Below are 22,051 nucleotides of genomic sequence, written 5' to 3' on the forward strand. Positions count from 1 at the left end.
TTGCTCTCTGACTTGCACCTTTACTCATGCCATGTCTCTGTGTTTTGCTTTTAGAGGGGCACACATCGATGTTCGCAACAAGAAAGGAAACACGCCGCTGTGGCTGGCAGCCAATGGGGGGCACTACGACGTGGTGCAGCTGCTTGTGCAGGCAGGGGCAGACGTGGATGCTGCAGATAACAGGAAAATCACCCCTCTCATGTCAGCATTCCGCAAGGTAGGGACCAACTTCTTGTACGTTTTCAAAACAGTGCCTCTTGTTTGGTCTTGGGTCTGAATGCTTGGCTTTGGAAGAATCAAATACAACATGGCAAAATTGCTACTTTGATAAAATACCTGCTTCAAAGTCAGTTACTGTACTTCACAAAGATCCAGTTTTTGAGAGCTGAAAAGCTTTGTTCCATAAAAGATGTTAGCTTTATCATTTCCAGTTGTACACTGTGCAAAAACTTTGACTGTTTGAGATTTCTGTATTTCTGCAGTCTGTACTGCTCGTTTCAGTCCTGTTTTGGAGGTGAACACAATACAAATCTGCAATAAGTTGTCCTGATTTCTTTGTGCTTCTCTCACTCTCTTCCTAATATATTGTGATGGGACACTGTGGTCAGCTCTTCTGTCACTCACTGCCTTTTCTTCTTGGCAGGAAGAGCATTGCTTTGGGATGGTTCCATCAGTTGTGGTGTTGGATGCAAGGAGCATAAGCAGAGGAATTTATTAACTGTAGCTGCTTTGCCTTTAACAAGGGAGCAAATAACTGTGCAGCTTTTTTTACAAGCAAAAATGCTGAGCTTGCCCCTGCTTTGTCACTGCCTTGCTTTCACATAACTTCAGAAGCAACAGTTGGGTGCTTTGTGTGGTTGCACAGTGTACCCTGGGAGCAGAGGAATGTGCTTGCCAGGATGACATTCAGGTGGCTCAGTTTTCTGATCTGACTTGGCCTGTAATTGAACAGTTTAAGTCAGGTCCATGGGGTGGTGAGTGGCAAGAGAGTGGATTGGGTGACAGATGGTGTCCAAAGAGGGTTGTCTTGTGTCTTGGCTGTTCCTAAAACCACGAATGTCTGCCTCTGGTCCTTGTATTTTAAAATAAAAAGTAACTTGTGGAAGAGCTTGTCTTTGCCACCTTGAAGCAGAGCAGTGGCTGTGCTGTCAGCACTGAGCAAGCAGGAGCTGCCCTTCTTCCCAAACAGCAGCTTACCAGAAATGTTCTTGCTTTTTTCTCAGTGTTTTGCATTGAACTGAGAGATATCAAACTTATATTTCGATGATGAATGTTGACAATTGTATACAAAAGATTAGAATTTTCTTTGGTGTTCCAGGGGCATGTGAAAGTAGTTCAGTTCCTGGTGAAAGAAGTGAACCAGTTTCCTTCAGATATTGAGTGCATGCGCTACATCGCCACCATCACAGACAAGGTGAGAGGGACTTGGGGACAAGACCCTGGCCTGAATTTCCAGCAAAAATATCCATGGGGAATTCTTAAGTATTCAAACACTGAATGTACATGTTTGCTCACATACATCTGATTTGGAGATTTGTGCATGTCTGCTTTTTAATATAGCACTTAAAAAGTAAATCAGCGTTAGATCCTCTTCTGTGAATAGTTTGTATGTTTATGAATACAGGGGTGTAGCTACATTTCTCTTCACAGACAAAAACAAGGCACAATTCTTCCCAAGAATATTTCTGGGATTCATATTCTCTGAACTTCAGAGAAAGAATACACAATTCTTATGATTTGCTGTGCTTGTGTTTGTGCAAAAGTAGAATGCAACATGGAGATTGTTTACCTAAAGTCATGGTGTTTTGTTTCCTTGGCCTGTCAGGGCCAAGAGAGTGTGTGCATTTGTGTATAGGGTTGAGTGCTTGGCAGATTCAGTTTTAGGTGTATAGAATAATGTAGTATAATAAAGCAATTAATTAGCTTTCTAATATCTGTGGAGTCAGACACATCATTCTCTCCTCTTGTTGGAATCATCACAGCATTGCTGTAGAGGGGACCTAATTTCATTGTAGAGCAAGCCTCACTCCTCAGTTGTTTTTTACAGTAGTAGTAAGACAAGTTTGCATTTCAGGACCTGTTGAAAAAGTGTCACCAGTGTGTGGAGACAATTGTGAAAGCTAAAGACCAGCAGGCTGCAGAAGCCAATAAAAATGCAACTATACTGCTGAAGGAGTTAGACCTGGAAAAAGTGAGTAGATGATTGCTGTCATGTAGCAGTGTTTGAACTGTGTGTGAATCTCTAGGCTGCATTTCCTTTAATGCTTCTTGGGGCAGTCAGTCTTCATGCTCTGGCTATGTCTGTGCTCCTTCCCCTAATGTATCATACAAGTGAGGCACATACTGAGGGGGGCAAATCAGAACTGATTTCTGCTTCAGCCACTCCATTGTCCTTTTTGGGAAAGCTTGGACTTAGCAATAGTTCCTTAGGCAGTAGCTCTCTGGGATCACCTCAGCACAGAGGATGTGTGAGTAAGGGAGGTCTCCAGTCTCATGGTGTATTTCTATGGATATAAATAATGTCCATAAGCATTTTATGGACTTCTGCTCAGGGGAGTTGAGCAGATAGTGGAGAAAATCCCTTCTCTCTTTGCTGAGAATACTGTAAAATATTCTAAAGTAACACATTCTAGAGTGGGCTCTCTTAATGGAGGTTCTTACAGTTTTTGACAAGTTGCACATTGGTTTATTAAATTTTCCAGGTTGTGGACTTGTTGAGCACACATCAGTTGCTGTGCACAAACAGTGCAGCAGATGACTGATTCAATGTATTTTAAAATAAAAATTAAAAAAAAAAAGGTTCAAATTAGAGCCATTGAGTACTGGCTTTTGAATCAAAGATATGGACATGACACCAAAAATATCACTGAGCTTATTAAATGTTTGAGAAAGGACACTGAGAGGATGAGAGATTTTTCTGGTCTTACATTAAAACTGTATTTTTTTTTAATACTTCTGTTTTGGTTATTACTTTGTTATCATTCCTAAGAAGTTTTGGGACCAGCTAGTCCAGTTGTTGCATAAGCTCTGTCCAGTTTCTGTGTAATCATTCAGTATGTGCCAAAGTCATTCTAGTTCATTGTGCTCTCTCCTTTCTCCTTCCCCCCAGATTTCTAGGGAAGATCTGAATTATAAGTATAATTTAGTCTTTGTGAAATGTTTAAATATGGATTCTTTTCTCCTACATAGTCAAGAGAGGAGAGCAGAAAACAAGCTCTTGCAGCCAAAAGGGAGAAAAGAAAGGAAAAGAGAAAGAAGAAGAAAGAGGAACAAAAAAGAAAACAAGAAGAAGATGAAGAAAACAAGCCTAAGGAAACTCTGGAGCTGCAAGAAGATGATGATGAAGAGGAAAATGATGATGAAGGTAAACAAGTGTTTCTAGGAGCAATGTAGTTGTAGGGGTGCCACCTTCTAACCATGAAGGTAAAGGAAATCTGAAAGCTGGGCTCTGATATTTGACAGTGCTGCATGGCTGCTGCCTGGTAAAACTCCTTTGCTCATTTTTTCAGCCCCTCCTTTGTTCACAAAAGTCTTTCACTCTTGGAGGATTTACAGCTGAATTTGGTGCTAGTCTGACAGCTCAGCAAGGAACATAACATCAGCTGTGGTGTATTCAGTGAGGGCATTGATTTCTCTATTTTGTGGGTTCTGATGGTATATAAACTGCTTTTCTTTCAGTGGAGCAAGAAGTTCCTATAGAGCCTCCAAGTGCAACTACTACAACTACAATTGGAATTTCTGCAACTTCAACCACCTTCACAAATGCCTTTGGGAAGAAGAGAGCTAATGTGGTTACTACCCCCAGCACAAACAGAAAAAATAAGAAAAATAAAACAAAAGAGACTCCTCAGAATATGCAGATAATTTTGCCAGATCAGCATATATCTCTAGCACAGCAAAAAGCAGATAAAAATAAAATAAATGGAGAGCCAAGAGGTGGTGGTGCAAGTGGGAACAGTGATTCAGATAACCTGGATAGCACAGACTGCAACAGTGAAAGCAGCAGTGGAGGGAAAAGCCAGGAGCTGAACTTCACCATGGACACGAACTCCTCGGAGCGGCGCTATGCCTCACTGCTCATCCCCTCTCAGGAAGATAAAAACAGCACCTCAGCTTCCAAAACACCAACCAGGTGAGACTGCTCTGCTCCTTCCCTGCTGTTTCACAAGGTTCCACCCATGCCAGTGTCAATGGTCTGTAGCTTAAGCCCTACACAACTGTACATTCCAGAGCCTAGAGAGACTGAGGCTGCTTTATTTGCAAAGCTGTGTTCAGTTTGTTGAACACAACCTCTTTAAAATCTTGTTAGAACAAGATTTTTTGGCATTGTTGGCCAGTTTTTAATACTACTTGAGTGAAATGTCCTTTTCTCTCTGCACTTTTTAAGCATCCATGTTGCATTGTTAGCTTTGTTAGAATAGATCTTAAAGTGACTATGCTGGGAATTTAATAAGGAAGTACCAGCTTTACTAATCATCCACACACAGAAGTGGTTTTGTTACCTTTTCATTGTTTTATGGTTTCATCATTAACTCGTTTGACTTGCAATCTCTTTCTTTGAAGGAGAGAAGAAGATGACTCTGAGCATTTCACCTGCCAGGTTGATGGCCAGTTTGATATAACCTTGTCGAGCCAGAGGTGAGAGTCACAGGAACTCAGGGAATGTAGGGGCCACATGAATGGTTCCAAGGGTCCTTCAGCTGCCTGGGGATGTGCTGATAACTTTTACAGCACCACTTTCTGAAGAGGTCATTGGTCTGAATCAGAAAGCTTAGATCCCATGTGGGTCCGCAGCCTATGTTTTTACATCTAAGTAATACAAGTCTGATCCCCCATAGTTTTGTTTTCTCTTTCCATTTTCTGCATTAAGGGAGGGGAGAGAGCAGGGAGGTTGATCTGCAGGACACTGGGCTGACAGAGAGGCCAGCTTCAATAAGAACACAGACATTGTGGCATCAAGAAGGGCAGTGAGACAGGGCTGTTGTCAGACTGATTGGGACACTTGTCTGGGAGTGGGAAGAGAGGATATTTTTGGTTTTCCTATTTTTCCCCAGATTCAGGTTAGATGCAGAATAAGTGATTCACCAACCCTTGTGGTTAGAGGGTGTGTGTTTTGGGCTCCCATTAGGAGTGTTAAAAATTGGAATTAGTCTCTGTTCTGTTCTTTGAACATAGATTATTTCTGCCTTGGACCTTTTATCCAAGGTTTGCTGCAAGAGCCTTGGGGTCCTGTGCAGTTCACTGCAGCAGGACAAGCTAAATGCATCCTTCTGACTTCTTGTTAGAGGTGGTTCCTCTGGAAGCAGTTCATGTTACTAGTTTTAAGCTGCAGGAATGTAAACTGTATGCTGTCATTTTATTCTGTAATTTGTAATCAGCACATTTCTGTTCCCAGACTTGATGGTGAAGGTCATTCAAGTTCTTTGTCGAGTACTTATAAGTCTGTTTCCCTGCCTCTGAGCTCTCCAAATGTAAAGCTGAATCTGACCAGTCCAAAAAGAGGCCAGAAAAGAGAAGAAGGCTGGAAAGAAGTGGTTAGAAGGTAAAGACTTAAATATTATGCTTTAAAACTGTCTGTGAGCTTTTTAGCTTGTAAATTATTCTCAAATACAGAATGTCCAGCAAGGTTATATAACTGAAGAATTAACTTACAGGAAAATCTATCCTGCTTGCTCTTGTAGTGCTGGGAAAACCAACTGCAGCCCTAATTTGCAGTAGCTCCTCACTAACTTAATGTGAACGTGACATAAACATTGTATTTGGCATCAGAAAATAAAGACAAACTATGACTTTAGTGGAGTAAAGGATGTGGGGGCAAGATAAAAGGGGAAGAGAGCAGAGGGCAGTGAAAAGCCCTACAGCAGATGATTGCCCATGAACTGAAGGCAGAATGGATGTGAGTAGAGGCAAATGATCCCTTCAAGGCCAAAATTCATTGTACTTTGGGCAGTGACCTTGATCACTAATTCAGTGGAAAATTTTGTTACCTGACAGTGAGTGCTTAGAGCTACAGTGAGATTTAAAGTTTTATTGTAAAACAATCTTTTCTTTTGAAAATATACTGGGTTTTACTGTATGGCCATTAACACCCCAGTATCTCTATCTTGTCTACTGCTTGGAACTAAAATGATCATCTGGTTTTGAGGTTTTTTTTGTTCTTTTTATCAAAAAGGAATACAGCACATACGTACCAATGTTAGATGCTTTGGGTGCTCTTAGGAAACCCTCCTGCTTTTGTGTTCTGCAGTGGCAATGACAAGATGTGCTCATTTTGCAGAATTTTAGGCTATTTGCAAAGAATGTAATTGTATAGAGGGCTTGGTGTATTTGGTTTAGTGGAAGCCACAGAGTGTTCTTAATAAGGGTTAAAAAGGCAGTTTAGTATGAAAATTTATGTCTGAACTCTTAGAGCTGGTTTGGTCTCTGCCTTTTGATGTGGTGACCAATGGGGCTCTCCACAGTGATGTGTGGGTGTGTGGTGGCAGCCTGGTCCCCACCTGGGAGTGGTGCAGGCAGGAGCCCCTCAGACAGCCCTGACCCTCTCTGTCCTGGGGCTGACTCCTGCTCTGCTGGGGCTCTCGAGTCTCCTTGGCTCAGCCCAGATGTTCACATGGGTGTTGCCTGCTCTTGAGTTGGCCTTGGCAGTGTTCTAGACATGCATCCAGAACCTGCTCTCTTTCCTGAGGAATGCCCTAAGGAACATCCCATTCAGGGTTCTGCACTGGTGTTTGCTGTGCCCTTACTGATGGAAGCATGTCCTGCCAAAGAGCATTGTTGGTGACTGTGGATGTGTGGGTGCAGTGCCCAGGAGCTCCTCCTGCTAAAGCCTCTCCTGGTCTCAACAAGAATTCTTCTTCCCTCTCCTGAGTGATCCCCAGCTAGAAGGGATGTCTATCAAAGTAACCAATGCAAACATCCCTTCTGCCCCTGACAGGCAAGTGGGCAGAGTTTTGAAAGACCCTCCCCCCAGCAACACTCTGCAGCCAACACCAATTGAGCAATTTCAGCTGCAGAGAGGAGGGCGCTGCTGCTCCGGAGCAAAAAGGTACCTTGGGGACACTTAGAGAAGTGAAAACCACCAGCCTTGGGAGGGAGAGAGGGAGGGAAACAGCTGTGGATGATGGGTGGGAGGGACTGGACACTGGGGTGGGCTCTTCTGAAACAGAAATGCCTCCTTGAGTGGCTGTCAGAGGTCCCCAGTGGGCTGGGGTGGAAGCAGACCAAGGTGCAGTCAGGAGCCCTGTGAGCAATACAGGTGATCTTGAAACTTGGGTGAGCAAGGAGCTCTGGTTTGGGAAGGGAGTAACTGTGATGTCTGTCTTGAGAAGGGAGCCTTGGAAGTGGAGGTGGAGAAGAAAACCCAAAGCATGAAACAGCCTTGGGATAGAGCTGGTGCATGCACTGGGGGTTCTGGGGATGGGCAGGGTTGGAGTGTGCTGTCCTGGCAGGAATGGGGGAAAGAAAAAACACCTTGGCAATATGAGGTGTTGCTTTAGAACATTTCCGTGTGTTTAGATGTTTCAACAGGTTTCCTCTAAGTCCTGTTAAGTAGCAAACAATTTCTTGAGAATCAAGTTACTTCCAAGTTTCCAAGGCTGGAATAGCTAGGTGAAGCTGGCAGCCTTTCCACAGGGTGGTGGGCACCTGTGAGTGCTGTGATTTCTGAAACCCCTTTGAATCCCCTCTGATTGTCCAGCATTGAGCCAGTGCACATCAGTGGCAAGCCCGAAAGCAGCTTATGGGTGCAAGAGGTCCAACACACCTTAAGGTCTGGGGACAGTGGTGGTCCAGAGACCTCAGCTGAGGTCTGTGTGCATGCAGAGCTTGTGTTCAGACACTTCCAAAAACTGTGTGCTTGCTCTGACCCACCAGTACTGTGTGAATCAGGAAAACCCTGGACTGACTGACCTTGGTGGCAGCTTTGTGGCCTGACAGCCTGGTTCTGCAAGTCATGCTGCCATCACAGGGGCTGCCAGCAGCTCCCTAAATCACAGCACTGCACACCTTCACCTGCTTTCACCCACCGTTGTTTATTGGTGACACTGCACTTCCAGATCTTGAGGTCTGAAAGAGGTGGATACCAAAAGGTTGTGGATGCAGGTGGTACCACAAATCTGATCACTGGAAAGTCATCTTCTCCTTGCTATAAACAGTCCAAGTATCCAGAGCCAAGGGCTTTTATATTTGAAACAGTGCTGCTTGTCTAAATTCAGGTTGATAAGCTGAGGATTTGTCTCACTTTGGAGAGGTACCCAAGCTAAGATAAAATCCAGAAAGGATTCTGAAGTAGTGTGAGGCTCATATATCTGTGTTACAACAGTGGTGGAATAAATGCTACTGGAGAATCCTTGTCAGGTACTGAGGATGCTGAGTATTTGAGTGGGGGACTTTGAGAGAGGCTCCAAAGGGTGAAGAAAGGATCAGCAGTAAACCACTTACTGCCCTTAAGAATATCACTTCAGCCACTGTCAGAGAGGTTTTGTCTGTCTTTGAAGTTTGAATGCATTTCACAGATTTCTGATCTTTGTGATATAGGTCAAAGAAATTATCAGTCCCAGCTTCTGTCGTATCTAGAATAATGGGAAGAGGTGGGTGCAACATCACAGCAATTCAAGATGTCACTGGTGCCCACATTGATGTGGATAAGCAAAAAGATAAGAATGGAGAGAGAATGATCACTATAAGGTACAGTATCTCAAAATGAAAGTCTTGAGTTATTCCACTGTTTCATTTACTGCAAAGCTTGTTTGCTTTCTAAGGCAGGATGTATTTAGCTTCTTTGTTCTACAATAGCACATACATTCCTGCTGCCAAGATATGCTGACAGTCGAATTCAAAGATAATCCTTAAGCTACACAGAAGAAATAACTTACTGCATTAAACTTACAATAGAGTTACAGATCAGAATAAGGTTGAAGCTACAGAATGTTGCACAAAGTGGGGTTTCCTTTTGCAGAAGATAAATCTGTTTGTGTTTAACCTAGGGGTGGTACAGAGTCCACGCGATACGCAGTGCAACTCATCAATGCCCTTATTCAAGATCCTGCCAAGGAACTGGAAGACTTGATTCCTAAAACTCATATAAGAACCCCTGCTTCGAGTAGCAAATCAATCCATGCAAACTTTTCATCTGGAGTCAGCACTGCGACTGCTTCCAACAAGAACTCCTTTCCTCTGGGAGCACCACCCCTGGTCACGTCGCAGTCATCAACACTCTCGACTTTCCAGCCTCCTAACAAATTAAACAAGAATGTCCCAGCCAACGTGCGCTCGTCTTTTCCGGTGTCTCTTCCTCTCGCTTATTCTCACCCTCATTTTGCCTTGCTGGCTGCCCAAACTATGCAACAGATCCGGCACCCTCGCTTACCTATGGCCCAATTTGGAGGAACCTTTTCACCTTCACCGAACACTTGGGGACCATTCCCAGTGAGACCAGTTAACCCTGGCAGCACGAACAGCTCTCCAAAGCATAATAGCTCGAGTCGTGTGGGTAGTCAGAATGGCAACGTTCTGCAGACAGAGTCTCCTGGGTTAGCCACGTCCACTTGTCCCGTTACCGCCTCGTCTGCAGCTGCTTCCACGCAGCCTCTGTGTGTGACCAGTAACAGGACTCCCTCCTCGGTCAGGAAGCAGCTCTTTGCCTGCGTCCCCAAGACGAGCGCTGCAGCAACGGCCATCTCAACTGTGACGAGCACCTGTAGCACTCTGCCCTCAGCTTCCTCTGCCCCCCCAAACAACGGGCAAGTGCCCACAGCGTTTCTGCCATCTACTGCTCCGCAAGCGCAGCATTCTGCCCTGAAGGCAGACTCCTTCTCGGCTGTCTCTGCACCCAAGGAGAAGGTGCCCACCCCCGAGCAGCCTCCGACCAGCGCGTGCCCGCCGGTTTCAGTCTCCAGCAGTTGCAGCGTGTCAGCCAGCAGCGGCTCCGCGGGCACCGAAACGCGCCCGGCCGGCAGCCCCGCGCCGCCCAGCAGCGCGCAGGATGAGCCTCTGCCAACCAGCATGGCCGAGATCAGCCCTTCCATGTCGATGCCTTTTTCATCCAGCTCAGAAACTGCTCCTTTAAGCTTAGCGTCGCCCAGGTCAGTTGTTGCAGATAATCAGGACAACAGTAACTTACCTCAAGTAGCTGTACCAGCACCTCGAGTTACTCACAGGATGCAGTCCAGAGGTTCTTTCTATTCAGTGGTACCAAATGCAAACCTCCATCAAGATCCTCAGTCTATTTTTGTTACGAATCAAGTTCCTTTAACACCTTCTCAAGGTCCACCTGCTGCAGTGCAGCTTTCGTCAGCCATGAACGTTATGAACGGTTCTCAGATGCACATTAACCCAGCAAACAAATCATTGCCTCCTGCCTTTGGGCCAGCAACGCTCTTCAATCACTTTAGTAGTCTTTTTGATAGCAACCAGGTGCCAGCTAACCAAGCATGGGGAGACTGTCCACTCTCTACCCGAGCAGCAGCTGACCCATCTTTCACTGTTCAGTCTACCTTTCTGAATAACTCTGTGCTAGGACATGTGGAAAACGTTCATCCCGACAACTCCAAGGCTCCTGGTTTCAGGCCACCTTCCCAGCGGGTTTCAACTAGTCCTGTAGGTAAGTCATTAAGATCATGTTCTGGACAAAATCATGTCTTCAGCCATTGCACTTTGATCATCATACTGATGGAGAAATAGTCTACAGATGACAGCTGGAGAATGCTCATGCAATGAGGATGGCCTGTTTTTACCAAGTGCTCTTTAAAATGCTGATGATTTTTTTTTTCTTCAGCTCTTCTAGGCTGTGAGGAGTTGGGAAGATTGCAGATGTTGCATTACTTGTCCTCTGTGTGAGACAGGAATGCTCCCACCTGCTTGTAGTGTAGCATCAATTTTGGGTTTTGGGTTGGAATGGAGCAGTGTGGGGTGACACCAAACCTGAGGACTCCTGGAGGTTCCAGCTGCAGCAGTGACTGCATGCAGGTGCTCCATACTGTATGTGAGACTCCAGCTTGACTCAGTGAGGGGAAACTCTCTCTGCCTTTTGGTTCTTGATATGGCTCTGGGATTTTAATGAGCTTACTTTGTGGAGCTTATTTGTGTGCTACTGTGTGGGGTGTTTTATTCAGAGGTTCAGTATAGCAGTACCAGAACATCTGGATTTGTTTGAAATGGGTTATGAGCATTGGACATTGAGCTCCCTGCCCTTGCTGTGCTCTGCCTGCAGGATTTTTATCTTCTCAGTGTTCAAACTGTGTTGCAGACAACCAACTGCACCCATTAGGGTGAAGGGACCCTCTTCTGTGCCACCCCTTTGTGTTTGCCATGGGGGCTGTGGGGTGCCCTAGAACTGGGTATGTGCAGTTATCCTTGCCCACACAGTGGGTGTTGGGTGTTTGGGCTAAAGCTTCAGGACTTGAATGCTGGGCTGGGACAAGTCAAGTAGTTTGACTTTCAGATTAAAGGAGAAGGGAGCATTTGGAAGATGTGATGGTAAGGAAAGATGATCTTCAGCATTCCCTTTCCTCTCAGTTGCTTGACAGATGTGCAGGACTTCTGCAAACCAGAACACTTCTCTCTCACTGCCTTTAACCACAAAACTGGGGTGTTTGCTATGACTGTACTTTTCTCAGTTGTTGAATTTGGGTTGTACTGCTCTGCCAAGCAAGGGCACACCTGGAGCTCTGTGCCACATCCAGCCTCAGTGCAGTGAGCAGAATTAGATGTGTCACATGAAGTAACTGGACCTTGTTCATGTGAGACTGTCAATAAAGAGCTGCCAGACCCCCAGCAGGCTCCAGAACCACTTGACAGTGGCTCAGCTTTTCCTCTGCAGTGCTCTGAGCTGGGGCTGGCTGTTGCTGAAATAGTTCCTGGGAAACTTGTGGCAAATGGGATCTGCTGATTTCCCTGCTGATGGCATCCTGCATGTGCAAACATGGGTGACTGGGACTTGCCACAGCAACAAAGTATTTTGCTGTTCCCTTATGTTAAAATCATCTGTTTGTAATGGGGGAAAATTTGTATTTCTATTTTATATATCCTTTTATATTTTATATATCCCTAAGTGACTGTAAGTATTTAAAAAACAGTGTAAATCTGTTTCTGCCATTAGAAGGGTTGGGTAGATAGCCAAGGAAAACTCATACAGTTGACTTTGGGAGAGATATGTGTGAAGTTCCCAACTGAAGCTCAAAAATATTTGGACAGAACACACTTTTCCTGAGTTAAGATTTGATTAGGATATTGCAAAGTGAAGAAAACCTATAAATAGGGAATGTGCTGCTAAAATTGTGTTGGGGATGAGGTATTAGTCAGGTCCTTAGTTGATTCATTTAATGTCATTTTACTTCCAGCTGTTTCTGATCACCTTTGTTTCAGAATCTCCATGTCCCAGGAGCAGGGGGGTAAAGGGAGCTTGAGGCTGTTTGGAAGGTGTGATAGAGAGGAAAGGAGTGATCAGGACTTCTCTGTTGCCTTCCCTCAGAGCTAAGTGTGGTCTGCCCACCCCTCTCATTCTCCAGCTTGTCCCAGGGGAATGGACCTTGCCCTTGGCTCAGCCCCTGGGCTTGGCAGAGCTGGGCACTCCCCTGGCTGTTTGCACTGGTGACAGGGTGATCATGAGGTTTAGAGAAGGGGGACAAGGGCTGGGCACTGCTCATGCTCTGGCCAGCAGCAGCACAGTGGACAGGGAGCAGGCAGGGCCTGGCCTGGCAATTCTGGGTGGTCAGAGGGGTTGGGAACAGCCTCAGAGCAGGTGGACACCCATCCTCTGGTCCCAGCTGGGGGAGGGACACCTGAGGGAGCACAGGTTTGCATTTTGTGCCTCTCTTACACAGTAGGCCTATGGGAAATGTTTCCACAAATCAACATTTCTAAGGGATCACCTCTAAACTGATTTGGTGAAGTTTTAATATAGTTTAATAAATCTAAACCAGCTTTTTCTTAACAAGTTCTCAGCTCAGGGTGGAGTTCAGGTAGTCTGCTTTTCCTGTTCATGGGTGAGCTCAGCTGCAGCTTGAGTTTTCTCTGATTCACCAGTTCCTGTGAGGCACAGGTGTCTCTGCAGATCTCACTGGCTGTGGATCCATTCTGGAAATGGCCTGTTTGTCTCACTCCCTTGTCCTGGCAGTTTGCAGTTGAGGGCAGGCTTAGCCCAGCCATGAGAGGAGGCTGTGGAGAAGACCAAAAGTAATCTGCTTGTTACTTCTGTGCTCTGCATGTTAAGGAGTTTGAGACCTTGCTTCTTAAAAGGGGTCACAAACTTGAAATATGCCAGCTTAGGAAGCAGCACATGAGGATGGAACTGCATGAAATGGTTGGACTCTGTTTCACACAGAGTGACCAAGTGTTGTGGCCCTTTCTCTAAACATGCAGGTAACATTGCAGTAACCAACATCTACCTGGGGTCTTTGATAAACTGAATTTTGAGCAGAGTTTGTGTGAGATCAATACACTCCTCTCCAAAGCTCAGTTATGCATTCAGAGCACAATGAGGAGTTTGAGTTCGTAGCCCAGGTAAGTGCAGAGTATGGTATTGCAGAAGATTTTAGTATTAGAAAACGTGGGGTTTTTTTGTAAGTACACAAATAGGAAGCTTGTTATTGCAGTCAGGATTTGGTAAGTTACTGTTCAGAATAACCATTTTTAATATTGAGCAAAGATTTTCATCCACTTTTATGAAAGACAAGATAAAGTTAAAAAGTCTTCTTTGTGACCTGACTCCTGGATTTGTGCATCTCTGGCTGTCACACTCCCTTCAGCCCATGGAGCATATCCAGCAGTGCTGAAGTGGTCCTGACTGTCCAGTCATTGCATTTTACAAGCTGTGTACCCAAAAGCTGTGTACCCATCAGCCTCCTGAGCCATCAGAAGACAGCAGAGCATCCCTCTCCTTCAGGAGAGCTGCTTTTGTCCCAGTCCCTGCCTTGTTCTCTGTCTGGGAACCCAGCAGCACCCAGGGTGGCAGCAGCTCTGTTGCTCTTCTGTCTGGGGCAGATCTTGTGTGGTTTGCCAGCCAGCTGGCAGTTTGTGGTTTGGTGTGTGGTGGAATCAATGCCCAGGGGGGCTTTTGGCTGCCAGGTTTGTGGACAGAGGGGTGCCCAGAGTGTCCAGGGAGGGCCCTGGGCTGCAGGTGCCACTGTCAGCTCAGACCTGAGCTCTGTGCTGGAGCCAAGCTGCAACTGCAGACAAACCCAGCTCAGCCACACTGCAGCCACAGGCACTGGCATCCTCCTCAGAGCATGGAGTTTGTGCTGTGGCAAACCCAGGAGGACCCAGGTGTCCTCCCATGCTGTCTCCCCTCAGCTAAGCAGCCCATGTTCCAGCAGCAGGGGGATGTGTTTCTCCTTGGCTGTAAGGGAGACTTCTCAATTTAACCTTTGGGCTAGTGAGAAAAATATTTCCTTTAACTCCAACAAATCATTTCTGTCCATGTGAGCAGGTTGGATCTGGCACTTCTGGAAGGAGTAAATCAGGTTGACTTGGTTGATAATACTGGGGGAAAAGACCTGGCTTTCAGGAACTGTCCAGGCACTGAAAGGTGCCCCTCTAGTTTCTGACCTAAGGTACTGCCTGGCAGCACTGCTGTTTGTGGTGGGGTGTGTGTAGAGAAAACCTTCAACCTCACTCTGCAGCAACATAGGCTGGTCCTGGTTGTGGTCATTTTGAAATGTTTAAATGGTTTTGAAACTAATCTTGTTTAATAGGCCCTTGAAACTAAACCCTAAACTCAGGTGAACATATGGCCATGCCCATTTCTGCTTTCAGGTAATAACGTGTGATAAGAGCTTTTACAACATTTTGGAAAAGTACTTAAAAGCTTTGGCTTATAAAAAAACTGTAATTCACCCTTGCTAGTAATTTTTGTGGGACTTTGAGCTCTTTCTCCAGGTGTTTCTTCCTCTCACATGTCCCTGGAGGAAGCAACCCCCTCCCCTGTGGTGCTGTGCCACGCCAGCCCTGTCTCTGTGGCCACAGCGTGCTCTGACTGATCTCTACATGAAGGTGCCTATGGGATGGCAAAGCCCATCCTGCACAGAACTGATTCCCTGGTGCTGGATTCCCCTGGGACTTTCACAGAGCCCTGGATCCCTGTTGCATTTGTGTGGCTTTTTGTAAGCAAAGATCATGGCCACTCCCAGCTTTCCTGCTCTGCCCTCCCTGCTAAGATCATTTTCTTTCAGTGACCAAAGGGATGGCTGTTTTTGTTAAAGCTTGAGGCCAAACCAGAGAGCCTCCAGAAATGCCTCTGCGGTTTCTAAGGGAGAATCATGCACCTTACCATGTGCAGATGCCCCCTATGGTGATGAGATGCTTTAATTATATTTGGAGCACTAGCTTTCTCTGGTGCTTTGAAGCAGGTTCCCGAAGAGAGATATTTAATCAAATTTATGTTTATTTCAGGCTTACCCTCTCTAGATCCATCCAACAGCTCTACAACTTCTTCTTCAGGTCCTTTGACAGGCTTTTCAGCAAACATACAAGGAGCACGGGTTTACCTTCAAGGGCCAGCGCCTGTTGGGACTCCCAGCTTTAACAGACAGCATTTTTCACCACATCCTTGGACAAGCGCAACAAATTCATGTAGGAACTTCATGGGTCTGTCTTAGTTAACTATAAATTCATAGCTATTGTCTTTAGTAGATTTCTAACTTGAGGGGAACTTACCCAGTAATGCACAAAATGCTTTCCAATTGCTTTTAGCAGCTGTGAGGATGGTGTGCAAATCCCAAGCTGTGCTATTTTGTGGGGTTTTTCTCATGCCACTAGTTCTGGTAGCATTACTAAAGGTGTATTTGGGCAGAAAAATGAGTCATTGTAGGCTCTTGAGAGGAGAGAGCAACGAAGCTGTGGGGGAGTGGAGGTGATTACACCAAGCTAAAGATGCCCCTCTAAGTAGTATGAGTGCAACATTAGGTGAAAATGTCATGTTAGCCATGGTTTGAAGTTATACTTGCCTTTTTTCTTTTTTCTTTTTTTCTTTTTTTCTTTTTTTTTTTAATTGGGATCTGTAATTATACTTAAAATGTTCCAAAATCTCTAAGCATCATCCAAGGTAACAGTGGGTTTTCCTCCTAATGGAAAGAACATGGAAGTAGCTTTCCGGAAAATATGGGGTTTTGATTCAGAGTCTTAGCTGAAGAGGTTTTTCATGTCACTGCATGCAACTTCATTGCCACTCTGAGTTTAAGAACCAAAATGTTTAAATGAGTGCTCAAAGGAAGTTGGATTTCCCAAGGAGAGTCAGTGACACTTCTGAAGTTGGCGGGACTTTATGCTCTTGGGTCACACCTGTGGCTTTGGGAAGCTGTCTGATTTCTCTTCTGCTGGAAGTGGTGGATACCAAAACCAGGCTGCTTAGATATTTATGGTATTTTGGCTGATGTTTTCACCTCTTCCTGAAACTCTTCCATGTTTCTTACTCTTTCTTGTAATGCACTTAGATACACCGCTATGTCATGAGAATATCATGATTCTGATGGCTGAAAGCATTTGTGTTATAATGTGGATTTTAGAATTCAAATAATTCTTAGACAGAATTTCTGTGAAAAACTTGAATACTTGCCAAAAAAAAAACCTTTAAAACATTTTATCATTTACTTTGAGATAATATCGGGGAAATAAGTGGGCTGGCATTTACACTTGCTACTTTGTATGTAATTAAGCAAGAGAAATACTCTCTTCAGCAGGTGAATCTCCTATCCCATCAGTTTCCTCAGGATCATCTTCGCCCCTCTCAGCTGCTTCTGCCCCTGCTAACTTGGGCCAGCCAAAATCGGGTAACACCAACCCTGACAGGAAGGTGCCGCCTCCCATCGGGACCGAGAGGTTGGCCAGGATCCGCCAGGGCGGCTCCGTCACCCCCACGCCCCTGGGCACCAACTTCACCGCGCCCGTGGGCCACAGCGGCATCTGGTCCTTCGGCGTCAACAGCGTGTCTGGTGAGTGTGCTGCACACACGCTGCAGGGCTCTCAGAGGGATGATGAGTCTGGAAGGAGGGTTGGACAGGAGGAGTAAAGCTCCACGGTCTGTACTCCCATGGAGAATGTCCAAGGGGAGAGCTGGTGGCAGTGGTGGGAGAGCACAGATGGAGATGCTGTGGTTTGCCCTCGTGGTGCTGGTGGTTCTCACTCGCCTGGATCAAGGCACTTGTGAGCCTGAAATGGTGCAGAGACCTCATACAGAGTCCTCTGAATGATCCAGAGCTTAGAGTAAACACTTTCTATCTGTTCAGGGGGCTGTTTCTAGGCCTGATTGTTGGCTCTCCCTGTCCAGGTCTCTCTCTTGTTTTCCACTCAAATTTTACAGTGTCAGCTGAGGTGCAGCTGATGCACCCAGGGACACAGAGCTGTGGATGCTAGTTTTTGCACTGATTTCCTCATGACTCTTGAACAGTATGGGATAACTTCTGTTCCAGGCAGCCTTGGTTCCCAAAGAATGACTTTGAAACAGCTGAAGTTTTACGTTCAGTTTCCTGGTAGTTGGATTTTGTGGAAAGGAGGAGGTGCAGCATTTGAGGTGTAGAGTGTTTCCATTGGTAACTTCCAATACAAACGTTTGAGTCCTGCATTTGTTATATGCTTCAGTGAAGCCCTCCACACTTTGGTTAACTCATGTCTCAGCATTGCTGTGTGTTTTTTAGAAAAGCTTGTATGTGCTTACAGGTAGTGTTGGGAGCTCTGTTGGATTTTAGCCATTTTGCAGTGGACATGTGGAACTCACAGTTCGTGGTAGTCCCCATTTTCTCCACCCTTGTCTGGATACCTGAGATCCCTCTGTGGCTGTGTGTTTTCAGGGTGCCTTTGGGTGGCCTTAGGTGTGTGCAGCTGCTGAATTCTGCTCGAGTGAGTGCAGTGAGTTTCATCAGCTGTTTTTCATCTCTTTGCAGAAGGCTTGTCGGGTTGGTCTCAGCCTGTCATGGGAAGTCATCCAATGCATCAGCAGCTGTCAGACCCGGGCACGTTTTCTCAGCATCAGCCAATGGAGAGAGATGATTCTGGAATAGTGGCTCCCTCGAATATTTTCCACCAACCTATGCCAAATAGTTTTGTGGATTTTTCTAAAGTAAGTTACAGAGAGTTGGATTTATGAAATGGCCAGGGCCTGGCTTTATTGCATCTCCTGTTCTGCCTGTTCACCCTGTGTGTGTGTGCCTCTGCTGCCATTGCTTGTTACCCCAGTCCTGAACCTTCTTTTATCCCAGAACTGACCAGAAAAGCTGCCCAAGCCTGGAGGCAGGTCTAAACAAAGCCAGAGTTTGTAGGTTGCAGATACTCTCTGGTCAGTAGCTGAAGGCCTTCATCACTCTTCAGTGTTTCATCTCTCAGAAGCTCAGTCTCCTGAAATGTTTCACAAAGCTTGCCCAGCTCCTGAGGGTGATACAAGTTTGCTTAATGCTTTCAGCACAAATCATGGCCACAATGCCCCACACCTCCCTTAGGGAAGTGGCAGGAGGAGAGGACTCCCATAGCATGTGGTCTTGGCATCTATGTGGTAAAGCAGAGCCATTCACACATAGGAAAAGAATTCTTCTAACTGCAAAAAGCTGCTCTATAACTTGCTCTTTCTGAATAGGCAGAATTATTTTAGATGGTCATTAGGAATAAGGGAAGATCTTAAACCCAGTCTGGCCGGCTCAGTGCAGCCCTGTGTGCACTTTGCTGTCCTGTGCTGCAGAGAGGAGGGAACACTGAGGTCACAGTGTTCAGCTGCTGGCCTGGCTTTGTGGGCTTACCTGAAAACTCTGTGTGTGCTGCAGCCTCTGCTTAGGTGTAAGTTCAGAGAAATGGCTAAACTGGCTGGAATCTCCAGCTCTGAAATCACTGTGTTCACATTCTGCCCCAGTGTTCCTTGACAGGGCTGAGATTCCTGCCAGTACTGGAATGGAGGAGGCCTGGCTGTGTCTGCTCCTTCAGCCACCCTTCCCATGTCCCTCACCAGAGCTCTCTTGTCCCCTCAGGGCCTGCCCATCTCCATGTACGGCGGCACTCTGATCCCCTCGCACCCTCAGCTGGCAGATGGCCCAGGAGGGCCCCTCTTTAACGGGCTCCATACTCCAGATCCTGCCTGGAATCCCATGATCAAAGTTGTCCAGAACTCAACAGAATGTACTGATGCTCAGCAGGTAGTGTGGCTGTCTTTTCCCACCTGTGCTTTCCTGGGGCTTTATGTGGTGCTGTGAGACCCAGTTTTGGCTGGGTGACACATTTGGTTTTTTCTCTTCTTTGAACCTAGGATTGAGGTTGTTTGCATGACTTTTCCCTACTCTGTGTGTGTGTGTGTGTGTGCATGTGTCATAAAACATCCATGGTGCTATTGATACCAAACCTTCCAGGTAAAACAAGCAGCATTTCAAGACTGCTCAGCCAGGTAATGGACTGGTACAAGTGAGAGGGTTTATTTCCATACTCGGCACCTTCCAGGTTGTCAGTCAGACCTTGGCCAGAGCTGAAGAGCTCCTGCCTTTGGACAGTCTGGTTGTATTTTGAGGGAAGCCTTATGCTGGCCCTCAGTGGTAAAACACTGTTAAAGGAACCTTTATTTGTTTTTATAATAGATTTGTCTTTTTATTTCTTGCTGTAGATTTGGCCTGGCACCTGGGCACCTCACATTGGAAACATGCATCTCAAGTACGTCAACTGATTTAAAGGGGTCTGTCCTTTTTTAGCCTGGTTTGGGAATCTTTATGACCTTGAAGAACCCTGGGGATTTTTTTCATGTGCCTAACTAAGCGATTTTCTGTGGGCTGTAACAATGGAATCTCGATTGCCCGTTGGATAAGAACAAATTGACTTACCTATACAAACTGATTCTGTTCTCCAGTTAGTTTAGCCACTTCAAACTTAAAAATCAGACAAAACTAGTGCTTTTTGGCTAAACACTACTGAATGCTCCTTGTATGCAGCAGAGAACTAGGTGATGACATGATTTTGACCTTTTAGGGTGGTAATACCTGTATAATTGTTTACAGACTTACAAGGAAAAGCTGAGTAAATTTCATGTCGTATAGTGGCTCTACTTTATGTAGCCTGTATTAATGTGAAATATTTACCTGAATACTCAATAAAAGGCAAACAGCATTTATAGGTTGTGTGTGAGAATTTTGGAAAGAGCTGTATGTTATTGTCCCCAGCAGCTGCTGCCATGCTGGGTGACATCTCCCCAGGGTCACGTCCTGAGCACATGGGTGCACTCAGGTTGGGAGGGTTTGGAGCCACAGGGGTCTGCAGAGTCCTTGCCCCTGCCACTTGTGAGCCTTTTATTGGTGTGAACCTGCTTCTGTGTTATGGTCTTTTCCTTCTGGATTAGTTCTGCTGCTTCTGGCACTTCTGGCAGGTGTCACCTGAGAGATCAGGTTTTGCTCAGGGCTTCAAAGAAGGGCTGACAAGAGTGACAGGTGAATGCAGGGTTGTTCACCTGTCCAGAAGCAGATCTTAGAAAAGTGCTTCCCATTAGAGGAAGATGTAATAGGTTCAGCTGTAAGCTTCTTGTAATGCTGTGAATCTGCTAAGAGCTCCTCAGGCCTTCTGTGAGGAAGAAGAGGATTTTAGCACACTGCTTAAGATGAATGTTAACTCCTGACCCAGTTCTCCACTTTCTGCACTTGGACTGTGCTTAGTTCTGCTTTTGCTCCAAAGCAATGCAGTAACTACATGGAATCCATTCCTCAGCAGGAAACTCCAGTGCACATAGTGTCTAATGCAATGGATCAATCTCAGACCAGGTGGAGACTTCACCTTCTTCCACCTTATCCAGACAAATCCTTACATGCAGCAGCAGAGTTTCTCAGTAAAAGCATAAAGAGGTACTGACAACCCAAAGTGCACAAGCAGTATCTACGTACCACAGGCAAATCAACCTCAGAGGCACTACTGGATGGTATATTCAGATATTTTTCTTGGTGTTTGAGGATGAAATGCAAAAAAAAAATTGAACTGCTGCTGCCCCAGTGGTAGTGCCAACCCCAAAGGAGATACACACAGAATGAGTCACAGAAAGGTTTGTGTTGGAAGTGGCCTTAAGGTTCACCCAGTCTGATGCCCTGACATGGGCAGGGGACACGTGGCAGCAGCAGCTGAATTGGAAACAAGCAGTGTTGTGTTAGTAGGTGTGTGCTCTCTGGGGCAGGGTGCCCACTTCTGTGTGTTCCTTGGAGGCAGCAAGCAGTGCCACCTCCTCCTGGCCCATCCTGGGGAGCCACTGTGTGCCCATCCTGGAGGGCTGCAGCTCTCCAGGGTGTGCTCTCATGGGTGTGCTCCATGACACCAGGGGGCAAGACTCGGGATGGGGATGGGGCTGTCCCTGGAACAGCCTTGGCCACCCCAGCCCTGCCAAAGAGGCAGCTCTTTGCTGCACAGGTCCCTTGCTGGGTTCTTCCCTGCACAGCTCCTTCCCTGAGGACACCAGGGCACCAGATCCAAGTGGCCCCAGCAGCCTCCACTAAAGTGGAAAAGGGAACCCCCAAGTTTTGTAGGAAGATCCTGCTCAAAGTTTGGACCATGACTGCCCCGTGGTTACAGGGGGGTACAGGCAGAGGCAGGGCCTTGTTCTTCTGGGGAGAGAGCTGGTGGCAATGCCAGGGGGCTGGTGAGTGCAGTGCTGGTCCCTCAGGCCAGGCTGCCTGGATCCAGAGAGAGCATGGGGGTAACAAATGGCAGAGTCTGTGCCCACTTGAGTTCACCAGCCCTGGGTGGCAGGGCTCCCCCAGACCTGTCCTCCTTCCCCCTTCTGACCCCCTGGGTCAGCCACTTAGCAGGTCCTTTTCCTTTGCTGTCTGTCCTCAGGGAAGCATGTCCCTCATTCCTGAGCTGGCCATGTTTGGGTTGAGCCCCAGGTGCCCTCCCTGTGGGCACTGGCTCTGTCTGTGCCTTCAGTTAAGCTGCTCTGGGACGAGAGCCCAGCCCGGTGCTGCAGGGCTGTGCAGGTGTGGGCTGTGTAAGATGTTTGCAGTGCCCAGGAGGAGCTCCAGGCTGGCACCTCGGGCAGCAGCTCTGGGCTCCTGGAACCCCGGGCTGCACCCTCTGCCAGAGCCTGGCAGGGAACGGGTGCTGGGCTGCAGGGAGGGAT

The 22,051-nt window shown here is 46.5% G+C and overlaps 1 protein-coding gene across 7 annotated transcripts in view; it reads left to right on the plus strand.

Annotated features, from left to right (window-relative positions):
• The window catches only part of ANKHD1 (ankyrin repeat and KH domain containing 1), a 100,467-nt gene that overhangs the window by 77,242 nt on the left and 1,174 nt on the right, over nucleotides 1–22,051 (plus strand). For 2 of the 7 annotated variants that reach the window (XM_054643135.2, XM_077186521.1), the window contains 15 exons: nucleotides 55–217; nucleotides 1,319–1,414; nucleotides 2,075–2,191; nucleotides 3,190–3,364; nucleotides 3,679–4,132; nucleotides 4,564–4,638; nucleotides 5,396–5,542; nucleotides 6,935–7,045; nucleotides 8,536–8,685; nucleotides 8,985–10,600; nucleotides 15,388–15,582; nucleotides 16,671–16,925; nucleotides 17,874–18,049; nucleotides 18,945–19,109; nucleotides 19,568–19,614. In XM_054643135.2, the coding sequence (XP_054499110.2) occupies nucleotides 55–217; nucleotides 1,319–1,414; nucleotides 2,075–2,191; nucleotides 3,190–3,364; nucleotides 3,679–4,132; nucleotides 4,564–4,638; nucleotides 5,396–5,542; nucleotides 6,935–7,045; nucleotides 8,536–8,685; nucleotides 8,985–10,600; nucleotides 15,388–15,582; nucleotides 16,671–16,925; nucleotides 17,874–18,049; nucleotides 18,945–19,109; nucleotides 19,568–19,614 (3,942 nt within the window). The remainder of the gene's footprint in view (nucleotides 1–54; nucleotides 218–1,318; nucleotides 1,415–2,074; nucleotides 2,192–3,189; nucleotides 3,365–3,678; nucleotides 4,133–4,563; nucleotides 4,639–5,395; nucleotides 5,543–6,934; nucleotides 7,046–8,535; nucleotides 8,686–8,984; nucleotides 10,601–15,387; nucleotides 15,583–16,670; nucleotides 16,926–17,873; nucleotides 18,050–18,944; nucleotides 19,110–19,567; nucleotides 19,615–22,051) is intronic. The other 5 variants (XM_077186518.1, XM_077186516.1, XM_077186517.1 and 2 more) reach the window with 5 other exon arrangements.

This window comes from Agelaius phoeniceus, chromosome 15, assembly GCF_051311805.1.
Source record: "Agelaius phoeniceus isolate bAgePho1 chromosome 15, bAgePho1.hap1, whole genome shotgun sequence".
NCBI lineage: Eukaryota > Metazoa > Chordata > Aves > Passeriformes > Icteridae > Agelaius > Agelaius phoeniceus.